General features: G+C 42.7%; 1 protein-coding gene across 3 annotated transcripts in view; it reads left to right on the plus strand.

Annotated features, from left to right (window-relative positions):
- The window catches only part of TMEM63A (transmembrane protein 63A), a 304,333-nt gene that overhangs the window by 200,825 nt on the left and 84,340 nt on the right, over positions 1-19,168 (plus strand). For all 3 annotated transcript variants that reach the window (XM_069236185.1, XM_069236186.1, XM_069236187.1), the window contains exons 12-14: positions 8,204-8,337; positions 10,846-10,980; positions 14,903-15,056. In XM_069236185.1, the coding sequence (XP_069092286.1) occupies positions 8,204-8,337; positions 10,846-10,980; positions 14,903-15,056 (423 nt within the window). The remainder of the gene's footprint in view (positions 1-8,203; positions 8,338-10,845; positions 10,981-14,902; positions 15,057-19,168) is intronic.

Genomic DNA, 19,168 nt, shown 5'->3' on the forward strand with positions numbered 1-19,168 from the left:
ACCCTCCAGATAAATATTGCGAAATCTTTTGTGATGGTCTGTGGCCAGATAAGCAAGACCTGCCTTGTACGTGGAACCCTTATACTGAAGGCTAAAACCGACGTGGGACCACTTAAGTAACACCAGAGTCCACAGTTTGAATGAACAATATAAGCGGTCTTTAGGTTCTCCAGTTAGTGGGGGAAAAACCCCTAAAAGAGATGATGACCATTTACAAAACTATATTTGTTTTCATTGCAATTTATGGGGCTGAATTTTGGGTGTATAAAGATGCCAATTGTTTACAACAAATTAAGAATGCCTTCTTATCTAGACTTCTTGCTGTCCCTTAAAGCACCTCCAATTTCATTTGCCACACTCGATTAGGGATTAACTACTTGGAGGACTCTCTCAAGTTACGACCACTTGCCCTTTGGCTCTCATTATGGTTTAAAGAGGAAACCAAACTTAACCGCATGATCATCGCGGACTGTCTGGTTCCGGAGCACGTCTATTGTATCCTTTGCTTTAAATATCTAAAAGAAGGCTTTGAATTGATTGGGAATCCTGAAATGTTTCTTAAACACAGTCATGGAAACCTTTATTCCGAAGACATGCCCAAAATCTTAACAAAACCTACGGCTTGTACTTGCACAGCAGTCTCGCCCACCAGTATCATTCAGCCCTAGCTTGATACTGATCACTGTATATTGCAGATTCCTTCTCACTGTCTTTAGGTTCAGTGATGTATATTGCAGATTCCTTCTCACTGTCTTTAGGTTCAGTGTAGTGCATGCCCTGTTCCCCTTCCTGTAGCAGGAGCTGTGGCACAAGCGGTTACCTCCTTTCCCTTGTGATAACCCTTCTGCACAAAGCACCATAAACTTTATTCCATGTTGCCTTTCCTACAAGGAATCGAGAAGACTGTTCCTACTTCCATTGTTGCGTGCAGGCAAATTTAGATGTTATAGACCTGCTTTCTTATGTTTACAGGAACTTGCTACAAATTTGGTATGTAGTTACGTAGCCTGGTATATTCCACAATGTGTTGGAATTAAACATGCAATGACATGTATGTTAGGTGAGTATGGAAACGATATGTAACAAAGATTTAGCTTATATGATAATGTTTTTATAGGTTAGGTTACCTTTTATCGTCTTTATTTTATGGCTGGATGTTTTTATTGTATATTTGCTTCACTCTGTATGGATTTTATTTAGCTTTCATGTATCTTTTATGGCATTCTATTGCTGAATAAAAATTAATTTAACTGAACTGACAAACCCATTGCACTTCAAGACAGATGTTTATGGCTTGCCACAAGCCAGACATAAGGTATCAGGCTCCAGCCAGCAGTTCCCCATTAAATTGAGACTCTGTCCATTGCAACCATCTTCTGTGCAGGACATTTTGAGCTTTCAGGCATGTCCAAGGTCAGAAGTCTGTCTCCACTGCAAGTCTGTCTTCCGCAGCAGACCGCTGATTCCACTGTCTGTAGGAGCCAACTAAGGAGGCTCTCCTTTGCGGCCTTGGAACAAGACTTACAGGCAGAGGTGAAAATTGCTGTCAGGACAGTTCTCCTCACATTCCCTCCAGTAGATGTTCATCTGGCCCCTTGCTTCTTCAGGCTTGAACACATGGTTTGTGGACAGAGAACGAGTCTTTAAGACAATTTCCTCTTTGGGGTGATGGCTGCAGTATTTAGCTCCTGGGATGACCGATACCCAGCGAATCCTACCATCCTGGGTTATTCCTGAAATATAGAGACTCTGAGGAATTCAGGGTATTATAGCTTGTGTGGATCACTGCATGTTTTCGTACCCAGAGTGCCCTGCAAATACTAAATGTGGGTGAAAACACACAGCTTCCTTTATATTTACCTGCCAAAAAACTCTGAAACTTGTAGCCACAGCAGAACTCTTGACAACCTGCATTTCCACACTTCTCTCCAGGAAAATAGTAAACCACATTTGTCGGTGGGCTTATCACACCTGACAGGAATATATGAAAACTGTGACTGTTAAATTCAGTATAGTGTTCAGTGTGATCTTCAGCAGTCACGGTTTCGGTTTGCTCTTTTCACTTGCAATCGTGCTTTCTGCAAAACAAAAAAGAGTACATTAGTGCCTTTGTCAGCAAAGTGAGTAGGCCTGATCTTGCTCTGCTTCAGGATGAAGGTTGCCATAGTATGGCTCAACATCTTGCATTGGTGGAACAACACATCATCAGCCTATACATTAATGTCTCCCAAAATTATCTGTCCCTCAAAATGGGCAGGACATTTCAACATAAACTTCTCTAACATTTCTAGGATGTAGATACAAATGAATAAAACCTATAGTAATCAATTTAGTTAATTGTAGGTCTATATTCTCTTCCCTCTTTATTTGTATCAAGGAGGAGCAAGGGCTTCAAAAGAGGAAATATAGGTGTCAGGCCACCAAGATTTCATGATTGCTAAAATTGAATTGCAGCAGCATGCCCTAGGTGGGACAGATATGCCCAGACATAGGTCCCGTGCACTCTGTGTCACTGGAGCCAAGCTATACCTGGCTGATGAACTCTAACTAGGGCGAAACCAGTCCTGGGTTCAGGGAGGGTCTGGCAGTTCAGGCTGGACCGTTCCCGTTGAAGCAGAATCAAGAGGGATTTGCATATGGCTGGTTCTAAACTGAGGTGGCCTGGTGTGCAAAATAGCAATAGATTGGGAGGCGGCCGAGTGATTACCAGTGGCTGAGATGAATTCAAGCATTCCATCTAGCAGTTGTTTTTTGTATACTTTAGTGCGTTGCCCTAAGTTGGATGGGTGTATCACTGGAACCAAGCTATGTCTGGCTGAGGAGCCCTAACTGTAGTGAAAGCAGTCCTGGGTTGCTGTTTGTTCCAGTTCAGGGATGACCTGGCCTGGTTTTCCGGCTGAACTGTTACGCTTGACGCTTGATCAAGACCGATTTGCATATGGTTGGGTCAAATCTGAGATGGCACAGTGTGCAAAATAATGATGGAGTGGGGTGTGGCCCCAAGTGATTACAGTCGTTGACATTAATTTAAGCATTTCATCCATCACCTTTTTGTATACTTTAGGCTAAAATTTGAAAGCGTTTTTCAAAATTAAGGGTCAGATTTAGAGTTTGTCGGATGGGTACTCTGTCACAAACGTGACTTATCTCGGCTGCCTTATTACAAGTGCATTAGGATATAATACACTTGTAATAAAACAGGATGGATACCCATCACGTTTGTGAAGGTGTACGTGTCTATTAAATTCTAAATCTGGCCCTAAGTCCCCAACTAGGTCTGTGTTTCACTGTAGAATGAGCATTTAGCAATGCAGCAGAAATATTGGCTATGGGATGTTGGTCTGTGTATCACCCTTTTTCTGAACAATTGATTGTTTATCTTTTTGATTTGCTGGAGAACTGTCTAAAATTCTGTGAGTGCGCCAGTAAATCTTTACGAACGCCTCCCCTGGGCAGCCTGTACAGGGCCAAGAGAATTTGTCTTTCTTTTGCCTTCAATGCACTCACTGTGCTTCTGTTTCCTCCTTGTGGTGGAATTAGGCTCCTGACCAACCAAGTGATTTCCATAAATCCAGTAGACTTTTGCCAAAACTCACTTCCTCCCACAGCAGTATAACATGTTAGTGGTTGTGAAAGGACATCTCTGGGACCCACTGCTGAGCATACATACATATATCAGAACATTGAGGTACAAACCCTATGGCAGACTTCCCTTAATCACCTAGTAAGTATTGCCAGACGGTTCTAGCCAAATGAAGCACAACATTAGCAAGATGGCCACGTGTGTCAGCACTGTATGCCCACTGAGTCATTGCAAACACGTGCTGAAATATAATTAGTAAATAAAAATAGTTTGGAATTATGCTAATTCTTTTGGTGGAAACATTTTCTATGACTTTCTAATTCAGTGTGAACTATTGCAAAAGTAGCATAGGCAAGTTAAAAAAAAAAAAAGAAAAAAGAAATAGGCCATGAAGGATATGTATCCACGAAGACAGCCATGGCCCGTCCATATGGGCGAAGGGGACATGCCCCCTCATCTTTTTACAGAGAAGAATGCTTGTCAGGCTGAGCAAAGATCAGCCTGACAAACACTCCTCTTGTTAAGGTCAGGGAGCCAGGAGCTGGACGTGCACTAAATCAGGCTCCTGGCTCCCTGAGCTGACCTTTGCCAGGCTGAGGATTTCACAGCCTGTGGGCGTGATTACCTCAGCCAGGCAAAAGTGTCTCAAGGCCCTGCTCCATGACGAAGGGGAGTGTCACCAATTGCCTCAGACATGGGCACTTCAGTTTTAAGCCCTAAAGTGCCCAGGGCCGAGTGTCAGTCAGTGACGCCTCATCACAGACTGACCCTGTCCCACTCTGTCACAAGGTAGGACTGCTGCAGCAGTCTGAACCCTCCTAGGAGCTCCGAGGCTTTCCTCTTCAGTAGTTGCAGGCCAGGTAATGTTTGTTTTTGAATGTTTGGTGCTACGTGCATGTATGTATAAATGTATGACTTTGTTGTGAGTGTTGTGAATGGGTCTGTGTATACGACTTTGTGGATGCATGAGACTGACTGACTGAGTGAGTGAATGTATGTGTGCATATGTGGCTGGCCCAACCCCCTCTCTGCCAAAACTACCGGCCGCCACTGCACGAAGATCCTTTTAAAGTCCAATACTAGCACTAACTGTTCAACTTTAGTCACTTTCTCTAAACTGCAACTTTTGTGTGGTATGAAGTGAAGCAAAACAGAATTGACAGGTCTGGCATAGATGGGCACTGGGGGCAGTAGTGCCGGCTCCGTGCCCCCTTCCCTGCTGAGGGCATATTTTGCACTTTTAATATGTTTGACTCTTCTCCGTCACTGAAATGCAGTCATCAATGTGTTGATCCTTCAGTTTTGCCACATCGTTCTCTATTGATGAAGTAAAGGCTAATGCTTCTTCAGCAATGAGGTAATGACATGTTCATGGTTGAATAAGGGCAACCTGCTTCCAGTGGTATCTGACAATCAACAGCTTATGCATTGCATGTTGCCAAATGGATTTGGTGAACAGCCAACTTCTTGTACTAAATGTGAGTTTTAAATGCTGCATCATATGGTTGAAGCAACTTGTTAGCTCTGTCTAGCCCACTCATGTTTTTGTCATAATCAAGAATACAATTGGGCTTTTGCACTTCATGTAGCTGCCCCCAAACCCTGACAGGAAAAGCATACTGATCATGAATGCACATTCTGTTTGTCGCACATTCTCGTAGCTAGCAGTTTGTTGCAACAAAGCACAGAGTCCCAGATGCTGAGCTGTATTATATTGCAGCCTAGTGGATTAATAGGTGTTTGGGAAGGCAAAACCTACATGACCTCAGTGAAGAGCTGCACGCAGATGGCGATTATTGTAGGAATGACAACTCCCCGCTGTCAAACCCCAGGGCTCCTTTCTGTGCCTGGAATTAGTAGCCCTCCATTGTTACAGCAGACACTGCAGATAACTCGGGCAGGATACTTTATGCACCCCAGGACCCACTGAGCAGTATAGTGGCGCATATGGGGCTTCAGGGTAGTAGAGAACTGAGGTGCTGGGGACAGGTAGGGCTAGACACATTGGGGGACCTTTTAGAAAATGGAGCACTGACAGCATTTTAATCTCTACTGGAGGGGTTCAGACTTCCATCATGCAGCCCTGACTGCAGATATGCACGTATTTTGGGGGATTACAGACACACAGCCCTTATGCGATGAATGCATATAGGAATGTAGCAGGAGAATAGTTACCTTGATATATCGTTCCCTCTTGGCTATTGGAGGAGCATCCCTGGATAAGGTAAAGGACAAATGGGAACTTGACCTTGGCAGACCTTTCCACAAACAGCAGTGGTTCAAAGTCTTGGAATACCCCCAGAAAAGTATCTTGACATGAAAGGCTACAATTTGTCCAATAAAACCAACTACACAATGCTTATTTGACCCGGAAAGCATTTAGTAAACTACCCCACAGCATTGTCAACCTTCCCCCACTGACCAGTGGAACAGACAGACTTGATCCAGATGGTATGGGATTGCCCCATAGTAGAACGATTTTGTTGGGTTGTAAGTACATATATTCAGAAAATAGTAATAAGGAGTCATTGTACTACCCCAGGGAACTGCATACTCCTCTTGGCCCCTCTCCCCAAAGTAGGTGGGGCTAAAATGAGGTTTGCCCATCCCCTACTAATATTGACTAAACACACTATCTCCATTAATTGGAAAGCCTGCTACGACAACCATTGTGACTACGTCCTGGGACACTTGCTATCTGAATAAGCGTGATTGAAGACATTCAGAACCAACTAACTAGCCATTTCCAAGGCGTAAGTCAACGTGCCTAAAAAGTATGGAATCACTTGATGCTTGACTGATGTTTGACAATTGATTGTGATCGCGCATCATGAAACTTTGTCCACCACAGTGGTCAGTGAATAAATGCAAAAAAGTGAGGTCCACAATAAGGACCACACTGAGATGATGGCAGGGCAAAGGATCACCAAGATATAAGGCCCCTCAGCTGACACGATATGAATGTGATAATGAATTATTATATTTTATTATATTAGTATGGCGTTTTTGCTGCACATTAGGTCCAAACAATAAGGACCTGAGGTTGATATGCTGAACATTTTATTTAAAAACTACTCATTGGGGTTGCCGTCTGTAAAGAGGTTTGGCATATTCATAAAAATACCAGCTTACAATCACTCATGACTTTTCTAGTTATTAAAGTGTGTGACAACAGAGTACCCCCTCCTCATGACCATGACGAATGTCTAGCTTATAGCTAGGGTAATTTGTACGATAGAATATACATATGTATAGCAGTGTCATGCTCACTCTTTCACATTTGCAGTGTTCTCACTCTGTTTCACCTTGGGAACGCTGCTTCTGCATTTGTACTCACAGTTGCAGGGAATAAAAGCTACCATGGATATAATCTCTATTTTTTGTTTCGCTAAGATTCTACAGTATGAGAAAGCCAATCTTAGAGATACAAATGTGTTTGACCTTTTAAATTAGGACATTGACTGTATAAATGTGTGTACAGATCAAATAGAGATGGCACTTAGCCCTTAGGAAGGCCATCGACCCTTAGAGTCAAAACATAGGCCGAAACATATTGACACAGTTAGGATGCTGGAGTCATTATGCTTGCTGTGCCTCCTAATGGGTATTTTGTAACCTTTTCCAGGCTACCATAAATATAAATATTTTGTTTACCTTTTGAGATCATTTTAAGGCATCTGGTTCCCTATGATTATCCAGTGCTGCTTTATTAAGAACTCCCTCTAATAGGAGGTTGAGCGTCCGCTTGCAGTACCACTCTCTTCTAGCCGGAATGGGTAAGGTTACTTAGAATGGATCTTGCCACAACAGAGTCTGCGAGGTTTCCTTAAACAGAATATTTGGATCCACTAAGACCACAATAGTTCCTGTAGGATGCAAGCCACTGCATCTGCTGTGATACAGGACCTCCCATAAACCCATTGTGCAATGCTGTTGCACAATTTACTAGTTAGATGGTGAAGATACATAGAGAAGAAGCCAGGGGCCTTAAAAAATTCCCAGAAGCCGGAACAATGATACACAGTTCATTAGAGCGGGGGAAGCCCTTGTTCACATAGCAGTGGTAATAATGATCAAGTACATTCTCAGGTTTTCTGCAAAGCCCACTTGTGGTCCTAGGTTCACACAGTACTAGCCGGACTTACCTCACATACACACAGCTTAGATGAGGAGTCTCCAACGAGTAGCTTGTGAGCTACTCACAGGTAGCAATCCTGTGTGAAGCCCAGCCTACAAAACTGAAAAGTTTATATTTAAAACAAACCTGTAAACTTGTCTGTTGTGGTCAGTATTAAAATTATAGTAATATTAGTAGCTCTGGGTGATTTTCATGGACATAAGTCACTTTTACTACAAAAAACGTTGGAGACCCCTGGCTTAGATCATCGTCTTCACCCCACACAGGTGTCCACAATGGAGGATGCTACAGGCCAGGTGAGGATCGCCGCTGTTATGAACAGTTACAATAGTACTTAAGCGATGCAATGTGAAGTTTAATGACCTGTAGAAAGTGGGTTTGGGTCGGGCAGTGTTTAACAGTGTGTTCTATCTGAAATGCCAGTAGAAATCTATTTGAAAACCTGTCTGCCTCTGTTTACTGTGGTGTTTTTGTTCTCAAAGGTGGAAGCTATTGAATACTACACTGTTAAGAAGGACAAATTGCAGCAGGAGTATCTGAAAGAGAAGGAGACCGTGCACAATAAACTACTGGGAATGGCTTTTGTAACCTTTGCTGAGAAATCTACATCCACCATGTGAGTTCATAAATGTTGCTTGTACCTGGTGGTGTTGTGCTGGGCTCTACTTTGGAGTGACTGAACACAAACATTTACTGTAATGTCAGTGACTTTGGCTCCGGGTGAAGAGAAGTGTTTCTCGATGCATGAACCAAATCTAGAAAGATTTGCGTAAATGCTTTGCCTGCGCCATATCTGATAGTTCGGTTGTACGCTCTGCATTTGAGTGTTGCATGTGCAATAGAGAGGCAACGCCTATGTTATTGGTTTACTCCTGTGCTCCTGTGAACTGCTGTGTTTGAGAAATGGTCCCCAGTTGGAAAGTTCACGTCTCAGAGCGACCATAGAACCATGCATAACATGGATTCGACACATCAGCAGTGCAGACTTCATCCCACCAGATCAGTTGAGAACTACAATTTACATTCCAGGAATTTCTGGACTAGACATGTTTTGTGCAGGCGCCCCTTAGCACATTGCCCCTCTAAAGGCCCCACTCCACTCCCGTACTAGTGACCTCATCGAAAAGTATGACCGTATAGCTCCAATATTACACAAACCGCGTTGGCCACTCTTGAAAGAAATAATAATTTACAAACGTTGCTGCCTCGCGTACAATGCAATACATATGAATGTTCCGGCCTACCTGTCCACCCTACTGCCAGTATGTGGAAGCCAAAGAAATATATAGAGCAGGAGCAACCAGAAAATCACAGTCTGGAAGTTCAGAATCTCATTCACGCAGAAAAGCAGCTTCTCAGGTGCAGCAACCTCAGACTGCAACTCACTAACAACCAATAAGAGAACCTCAGCCCACCCCCCTCTCATTCAGGAAACACTTAAAATCACTTATTTTATGTCTTCCGTAACTAACTATTTCAGCTCCTTACCTCCCTGGATAGTTCGGCCCATGTCCTATGCTTACCCTCCTCCCCATTCATGAGGCACTGAATGGCCTGAACTCACAAACAAAATGTGCCAGCCGTGCTAACTGGTACATTCCTAACCTTTGACCTGGAACTGTATAGGAGATGGTCTCCCTCCCTAAGGCAAAGCACTGCTGGGGATGTACTTTACTTAGGGGTTCGTTTTTATTACCCAGTCCTGAGCTTTCCAGATCTGGTTCTGGCCTCCTCTTCTGGGAATTCCACGAGGCTGAATCTAATGACCCACGGGCAATCTCCACACCTCTTCTTCGTTTCTTAATTTGAAGGCCTGGTACCTGGAAGCGCTATCTTTCAGACACCCTAACAGGTCCTTGTCCGTCTTGGTGACCTAAAAAGCTTTCCCAGATCACCATACTGCAAAGCTCTCTCTGTACGTGTTGCACTTCCCACCAGCCCAGGAGCTTCTGGAGCATCCTTCGCCCAGCGCCTTCCTAATGTAGATATTGACGCAGAGGCGTGTACCCAGCAGCCTTCCGAAGGGATTGTGTTCACTTTAACAAATGAACACTGAAGGAGCTGGGCTTGAGAGAATTTTTTTACATTTCATTATAGCATCATGGGCCTTCCCAAAGATACCTGTTTTCTGAGCTGTGCAAGGAAGCACCCTTCCATTGCACACTCCCGGCTACCACAGCTGACTTGCTTTTGATATTAGTCTCCCATGACACTAGAAGTTGGAGCTGAAGACAGGAGTGGAGAATCATGCTTCGGGTTAGAGAGAGCGACGAGCACTAAGGTTACTAAAATTTCGTGATAGAGAGGAATACGCAGGAGGGTTGTATGGTGCTTCATTGGATATAAACATGTGCACTGATAAGCTTAACTCCCTTCAGCCACCTGAACCATCGCCTGCTCTCCTCCACTTGTCAATGAAAGGTCATCTGCTGTGTACGCAAAGCCTGGCAATTCATCTTTCCCTCCCCACTAATCCTTAGTCATTAGTAAAGCCTTTGTTTATTTGTTTTCTTTTATTTCCCCTAATATTATCCTTCCTCATTCTGTCCTTTCATCCTAGGAATGAACAGCTGTGGAGGGAGCTGGGTGTAGGAGCTGGGAACTATTGTTTGCTTATGAATGAATGACATACCCCAATTCCTGTGCTCTTTCCTTTGGGCACCAACCCAGGCTCTAGTCTGTTGTGTGTAACTCCTCCTATTTTAAGAAGATTAGCTGGTGTCTAGAAGGCGAGTGAAAGTTGTGCAGATGCTGCAGGTGCATGGATGCTGCTAGGTATCTAGTACACAAAGCAACAGTGCATCAGTGTGTTCTGTCTTTACAAGTTCTGTTGCTGACTACAGTGGGAAATGAAGCAGGCCAGGGGAGTGAATACTTTAAAAACAATATTGTGAACATTTGATGATTGTAATGTGAAAAAATATATTTAGATTGTACCAAGGGCTAAGGTTCATTGTTTCTTTACCCAACACATTTGGTGATTTTGTTTTTTAATTTTATGTAAATTATTTTTTATTTTAAATTGCTTAGTAAAAGTGCTTTCAGTGCCAGCAAAACTACTCGATGTATACCAGTCCACTTTCCTTCTTTTCATTAACAATGTTTCTGTTTCTCTCCAATGCAGGATTTTGAGTGATTTCAATGCCCTGCAGTGCCAGGGATGCAAGTGCAGAACACTCAAGCAGTCCATCCACAATAAAGAGCTCTGCACTGCCCACTGGTCTGTAGTCTACGCAACCTATCCAGAAAATATATACTGGTAAGTACTAGCACCCTCACTTTCCTTCAGCCCAGGAAAACATACACTCCTGGTCCTTGATATTGATAACTTAAACCAGTGTGTCAGCAAAAAGGAGTCGGTGCCCCACCTTGTTGGGCAAACTCCATAATTGTAATGGAATCCCTTCTGTCATACTCACTTATCCAACCCTGCTCCAGACAGCAGTGGCAGCTGGTGAACTTTGAAACAAGTTGGCCACAAATACTCAGTCCGACTCGCAAGGTGTGATTAAGCTTGACCTGCATGCCTCCCACCTCCATCCAGAGGCCTGCCCTGGGCACTCTACGTACACTTCTAGAAATACTCTGAGAACGTGGAGCCATCTGGCAAGTTACAGCACATTTTGCAAAGGTTACTTTTAAAGAAAATGGCTACCAAGCTGTAGGTTTTCTTGGCAGTTCAAATAATACTGGAGAGCAACCTGACACAGCAGCCTACCATTTGTCATAAAATATATAATCCCTCTCCCTTCACTTCTGTTTCCACTTCTTTCATATTCCCCTATCTGCCCTTTCCAAGTAGATGCCCAGTCCTACATGATGATAGAAGTTTTGGAAAACTAAAAATTGCAGAGATCTTACAACCTGAGCTTTAGACAGCAGGTAGGGTTAGATTTATCTTATTCTTTCAGACTGTAGTCATAGGTCAATGTGATTTCCACAGACACTAATAGCAGATGCATATAGTAATGTGGAATCTATAATGTGATATCGATCATCCATTCCCTCCACATGAATTATGATATAGACATCCCTGCAAGACGGAATCACCCTTGTACTCAAACATCAGTGTGAGAGGTTTTATAACACCTCTACCCTTGTCTCCAGCAAGCTTGCCATCTTTGTAAAACATCAGCAAGTGCCCGCCTGTAATTCTTTTCCTGAAGTCATACTTGTTCTCAAATATCAGATTGTAGGACACACACTCTCTCTCGTTCTCTCTTTTCTGTCTCTCGGTCTCCTACCCTCTCCACCCCCAGGTTCCACCCATTATAAGTTAGCCAATCATGCTGCTGAATGCAGTGATGTTCCCAGCTTGTTCCTGTATGCCAATCAGTGTCTTGATGTTCCCAGGAACTCCCCATATGCCAGCCAGTATCAAAGATGTCATGTCTGAGGTGTATTATAAAAGTATTTCCATGCATGCCAGTCAGTATCCTGCATTGACCCCTATTTCAGACATGTCAATACCTTATTATACCCCAGGTATCCCTCTTAGGCTATTGAAGGCATCATGCGACCCAACTATCACGCCACTTCATGTCATGATATTCCCATGAGATCTTCCCCAGGTGCCAGTGAATCCTGTGATATGTTCCAGTTATCCCCATTTTCCAATCCATGCCTTGATCTGTCCCAGGTGTCCTTCATATGCCAGTTAGTGCCATGTTGTGGCCCAAGTGACCTTGATATGCCATTCAATATCCCCCCCTTGCAGAAGTCCACATATTGATGTTCCTTGTAGTAAATCCCATGCCAGTCAGTGCCATGATGTACCACAGGTGTCCACCATCTGGAAGTAAATGTCACGGTGTGCCAGACAAAGTCCATCACCTCAGTATACATACAATTGCATGTATACATTCACAGACACTAGACATGCTCCTAAACACACACACACACACACACACACACACACTCAGGCACATAAATACTCCTTCATGCAAACATAGGAACATTCCAACCCATGTCCCTTTTGAACAATCCATCAAGCAGCTTCGGACCGTTTTTTGTCTTGTTAGGTCTAATCAGTGGATTGCATCTTAAGTCCCTAGCGCAGAGAAAACTATGCTTCTACCTCTGGGCATACCCACATCACTTCGGGTGAATTACATAGACAACAAAGTTATGGAAGAAAGTGCTTTAATTAATCTTTACCAAATGTCAGGCAACCACTATGGTGTTACTTTAACCTAACCCTGAGATATGCCATTCACTGTATCCCTCTTAGCTGGAGTGAACCTGGTGTTTATGGAAGATTTTGGAATGGAATCCTCTCATGATTATCTTGGAATAATCTTGCATTCATGATTTTATTGCTAGCTGTTGAAGGGCATGAAGCTCAGTGGTGATTGCTCTTATAGGTGTGGTAAAAGTAATAATAGCTTGCATCAGATGTGGCTATGTTAGGAGGTTTTTTTATAGTGCCAAACTCACCCACCAGTGGGTAATTAGGCTCATGAATGGGTCCAACTCAGAGATGGACTCATCATTTATTTCACATTTTGAGCATAAACCATCCCAGGTTCTAATTGCTCTTTTAAGTCACACATGGATGTGTAGTATTTCAAGGGACTCTGGCAGCTGGAAGCCACCACTAAGAGCTTAAAGAAGATAAATTTGTTGTAAGAGAAAGCCTTGAGAAAAAGAAATGCAGCTCTATTGCTTATAGAGGATGTTAGTTCTCCAAGTGAGCACGATCTGTGCAATGCGAGAATTATTAGGGTGGTCAAGATAGTATGGCTGAACGGTTGAGCGAACAGTAGGCCTCTGACCATTCCGTGATGAATGAATGTTCTAAAATCAGGACTGTTCATTAGACATGCTAAACCAAACAAGTGTAGTTTTCACGAAGGCCTTCGCTTACCTCAAATCATTTGTATGCGGTTCTCTGACACAATTCAGGTGGAAGAGAGACACATGTTGTTGTGGCCTAGTAGCTACATCCTCTGACTTTGGGACCTGGTGATTCATGTTCAAATTCAAGCCTCCGCACTTGACTCCGCATCATGTGATTCTTGGCAAGTCATTTTATCTCCCTGTACCTAAATGTGTAATGTCTGAATTATATTTGTGTAATCCCCACCTAATTTATATAATGAGATTATCTCCCATTCCCGCAAGGCATGTACTGCGCTACGTAAATACCAATACATACATCTCACTTTATGGGGAGCATTCACACCAATAAATGCCCCTATTTTCCACCTGGAGTGTGTCTGAGTATAGGAAGATGCTGGCTGCCAATTGTTAAAATGACAGGATAATTCTGAGATTTTACACTGTGGGCCCATCACTGCCCAAAAACCCTTTTTGTGGACCTTTACCTGAATTTTGAATAAAAAAGAAATACTAAGATTTCCAACAATAACAGTGCCACGTTGATAAACATATCCCACAATCCTGCCAATCATATCTGTATCAGTTACAGAGCAGATAGTAATTTCTGCAAGCACCCAGAAACCTGTGGAGTAGTTTGTGTGAGGTATCAAGGCATCTAATGAGTCATTACATATGCCGTATTCAATACTCTAGGTGTTTGATGTAGATACATTGGAGTGGGGTGTGCACCTAGGATTGGTTGCATTTAAGGTGAGTAAACCTATAAATATTATAGAGGTAAAGGAAGTACAAATTAAGTTGAAGTTAGTTCTCTGGTCTTGGTTGAAGTGGGTGGTACAGGTACACAGGTTGGGAGCTGAAATTGGAGAGGATGGTCAAATTGGCATTGGAGAACTTGCTGTAGGGAGCTGAGTCATTTACTTGGCTCAGATCAGGAGGAGGAGAAAGTCATATATTCCATCCAGGAAGGTGTTCAGATGCTTGCCTGTCCTGAGAAAGTGTTTTTTTCCAGGGAACTGTGTTCCTTGTGCACAGTGTTTGTGGGAATATTCTAAGTCAGGCTGTTTTAATTGAGCACCTTGCCTTCAATGGGAGCCGGTTTTGGGTTTTTAGGACTGGCGTTACACAATCGTGTTACGGAATGAGTGCTATACTAAAAGCTTACCAACTTTTGGCTGATATCCATCACGATTATTACATTTAAGTATTGTTTTGCTTTTATTATATTTTGTTTGTTCAGAATCCTTCAGCCCTCAAGCCATGTACTTTAATTTTCAAAGAACTGTCCTCTTGTAAGATTGAATCAATAATGTGTTGTGCTGTTTCCTCTTCTTTATCAGGGGCAACCTCTCGGTGCAAGGACCCATCTGGTGGCTTCGATGGTTCGCCATTAATCTTGTTATTTCTGTTGTGCTGTTTTTCTTGACCACTCCTTCCATTGTCATCAGCACCGTGGACAAATTCAATGTCACCAAACCCATACAGTACCTAAATGTAAGTGCCACTCAACTTTCCTGTCTCTTCTGTGCATTTGTCTATTTTTAAACAACTTTGATTTGTGAAAAAGGATGGCCTGTATTATTTCATCCCTTTGCAACACTGATATATTACTATACAATTACTGCATTGACATCTTGATCTTGATTTTTCATTGAAATTAGCTTTGGTGTAGAGTCTGCTGACTGCAAAGCTGCAGGAATAACAACTGTGTTGTTCTTTGGCACATTTTGCCACATATATGTCCTTGTGGCATTGCAGACAAATAGCAGATGCCATTAGCAAATTCTCACGATACAAATCTTGAAGAATGGTAGGCTAATCTAAGGGCACTGGCTGAGCTTCAATCCTGTGATGGGTTGTGGCACGCAGATCTCTGCCGCATGCACTTACAGGCTCGTTTGGTTTACATTGGCAAACTCTATCAATGGGAAAAATAAGAAACATATTATAACCTGATGCTCCATTGTTTTCCTTTTACTTCATATTAAAAGTAGAATGGACATTAGTGCAAAGCTTTAAACGACTTGACGCAAGTAGAATGTTTTATCAGTAGAGCAGAAAGCTGGTGGCGATAGCATTGATTAAGAAAACATCAAACCAGGGTAATATTGCATGATAGCGTTATTAGCGCGTGCCACAATTAATTCAGGGATTACACATGTCAGTCTAAATCAGGCATGTTGAGCCATTTCTGGCACATAAGTAATCCTGCAATAGCACTCAGGGCGTGAAGAGAAAGTCGACTCTGTGGAAGAGTTTGGCCATGTATGGCCAAGAGATTGGAGTCATCAGTGTATGAACAGGAGCGGAGTCTGGTGTTGAGACTTTCAGCATGAAGTATGTAAATATTTCCTGGGCTGTCTCCCAAGATTAATCAGACTTTTCTTTTGACATGTGTAATCATATGTGTTGTAAGTTGCCCAGTTATGGCTAGCGTGCAGAAACAGTCACCCTTTTGCCAATGGATGTCAGATGCTGGGCCAAATTAATTGGTCCCAGCTGCACACCAAAACAGTCTACAAATGCAGTGAGAAAGCCAGTGTTGGGCAATTATACAAAATGGCAAGGATAGAGTCTACTTTGAGTATTATTTTGTAGGGTTTGTATTTGTTTGAATACTTTAGTAAGCAGACCGGTGTTTCGTTTGCTTCGACTTTTTCAAGGCTTCAAAGGCTGTCTACAGTATATGCTCTGTGTAGAAGGATCCCCTATGAGAAAGAAATAATGCGCATTTCACACACAGTAATATGTGTGTTATTTCCAAGCTGTGATTCCTATACACAGAGCGCCCCTTAATATTGACAGGTACCACCTCTCATTGCACAAATATTGTTGGACAAGTTCTGCCGCAGATGGTTGTGGATGGAACACCACTTCATGTCCTGTTTGGAGCTTCATATCAGAATGCTAACTTACGGCTAAACTCTTCTGAGGCAAGCTGGTAAATAGATTTTGTTTTAAAAGAGACATAGGGATCCCATAGTGAACTTTGGGCCCTAGCAACTCCACCCAGATGCAGCTAGTGATGTAGATGAAAATTGGCTGTTGGCTTTATACTCTCCAACTCTGTGATGAACGTTCCGTATTGAAGTCTTTGGTTAACTTATAAAACTGTTTAGTTGCATTGTTTTGGCAAGAACAGTGTAGTCTGCTGGACTGTTTGACCCATAGTTTTTTAGATCAAACTATAGCTGCTGCTGCATTGATGGACCGAGATATCTTTTACTTATCTAGATAATCTTGAAGCACCCTATACATCTTAATTTTCAACCTGTGACCATAAGTTAAAACACACATCCCTGCAGTGTATGCGAAAGCCTATTAAGCCCACCCTCCACCCCTCTTGCCCCAGAGCTGGCTAAATGTCCACAGATACTAAGATGTACCTATTTTTGGACATGTGAAGAAACAAATACATGGAGCTTTCATGCTGATCAATAATCACCATTTCCTTTTGAATAAGGAGATGAGTTGATTGCAAATCAGTTTTAGCATTACCACCCATGTGATCATGCAGGTGACTGCTAGTATTTTTGCAAGTGAAAGACCATTCATGTTAATTTCGAATTTCCAAATTGTCTTCTGCTTTGTGATTGCAAGGGCAGCCGTCTCTTTGTGACCAGCACAGAGAGTGTTGTGTGGGATTATGAGCAGTCAACATAGACACCAAGGCTCTGATGTAGAGTTGGCTGGTATTGGAAAACCTTCAGATTATTGGAAGAAGTGGTGCATCAGAAGGGAGACTCCGTTGGTGGCATTTACTCCACCATTCTATCCCTGCACTGTGGATCTGCCACCTTAGATTTTATTATTAGCACCTTAATGCAGGTCCCAATGTTGCTCTCTCTCCAGCCATCAGAATTGTGTGTTGATGGTTGTTGCTTAAAATGTCTGCCAAAGGATGTTCATTTTCCCCATAAAGCTGTGAACTTTATAATAAGCAAGTGGGACAAGGATGCGCAACCAATAAGTTGGACCCTTGTTTAAGAATGAATCGGCTAGCACCCCAGTAGCAGAGTTCTTATTTCCCTGAGCGGTGGCCAGCAGAGTAACTCTGTGTCACCATTTTAACTGAGCAGTGGGTCACTCATGACATTTGAAAAGCCTTCGAACAACTGTCCTATGATTTGAAGAGGATGGCCTTTTGTAAAGGATGAGTCGTCACAAAAGTTAGAGTTCTGGGTAAGTTAAGCAACTTTCACCCATCCAGTTGCCATTTTGCCCTGTGTGACGGTACAACTCGGAGCAAATTGCTGCAAAGAAGCCGAAGAGCTGTACCCTCTTGACCAGAACCATTGCTGACTACAGATTGAGAGTCGCACTTCCACAGGGCCCTGGTGGTAGTCTACTGTTGGCTGAAGAGCTGAAGTCTGACTTGCTGTTATATGGTAAGCGAAAGGAAGCCAGGAACAATGCAATGATTTTCAGTGTTCTCGACAAAACAGCATTTTGGCTCCTGGATCTTTCTCCATATAATGCTAAAAGGCCTTTTCATCCCTTTTGTTGTCATTTGATGCCACCTCCAGGAGAAGACGTGAGGATTCGGCTTTCACCCACTTTGTGGAATCCGTGGCCCTTAACTAATTTCTGCAGGAGTGCTTAGAAGCTATTTTCCCACCTCCTTGATAGGGGTGGGAACAGGACCAACTATTTTTACCCAATGAAGAGCTTTGTATGTCTCGTCCTGGCGCAGTGGGGCTTCTCAGACTACAAAGCCAGCGTTCCAGGGACTGCCTAATTAGTTCTTCAATCACATAACCTCCTCATTGGGGTAACCTCACATTGACCTTCTGCCCAAGTCCTGACTAATTTGTACCTTAAAGTGGGAACCCTACGGGATTAATTAGACATAAACTTTTGCACAACAATAATGCATATGTCATTCTTGGGTATCTCAACGTAAGCGTTTGTGGTGTGAAGATTTCCTGTTATTTGACAGACTTTTTTTGTTTTTGTTTTTGTTTTTGGTACCAGTATTTCTATAGCACAGCCAAATATGAGCAAGGAAACATGTGCCACTTCTTTTTAAGAAATTGGGTGATTTACTGTAGCATTTCAATTAAGTCTACAAATGCTACATACATTTAAATATATCCACAAAACTATTAGTCATCAAGTGTTATACATTGCTTGTAGCCATTGGTTTAAGGGTGTCTACACTTGATTGAAGTGTCCATTTATCACCTGAGGGAGATCGTATGAGTTAAGGCTTTGTCACTTAGGTGAGCCTTTCACTTTTGAAGTATGAATCAGTCCATTCGCTTGGCGTCGCCCTTAGTGTGAACACCTCAGATATTTGGTTGACGCGTTTGGGCCTTCAAAATTTTAAGCCTTGTCAGGATGATTACAAGGGCATGTGTATAAGTCTGAACAATATAATCATATATGTTATAAACATGTCACATGGCATTGACTGGTTCCAAGTAAAAGACACCAAAGCGTAATGGGCATATTATCTGACTTTTTTCTTTTTTAATCTGAACACAGATTATTAGCCGGGAGAGGATGATTTGAGCAACATGGGTTAATGGACTGTTCTGCATTATATATCAAGCCCATCTTAGGAATCAAATGCGTGCACGCATAATAGGCTGAGCTAGTGTACA

Source organism: Pleurodeles waltl, chromosome 5 (genome assembly GCF_031143425.1).
Source record: "Pleurodeles waltl isolate 20211129_DDA chromosome 5, aPleWal1.hap1.20221129, whole genome shotgun sequence".
Lineage (NCBI taxonomy): Eukaryota > Metazoa > Chordata > Amphibia > Caudata > Salamandridae > Pleurodeles > Pleurodeles waltl.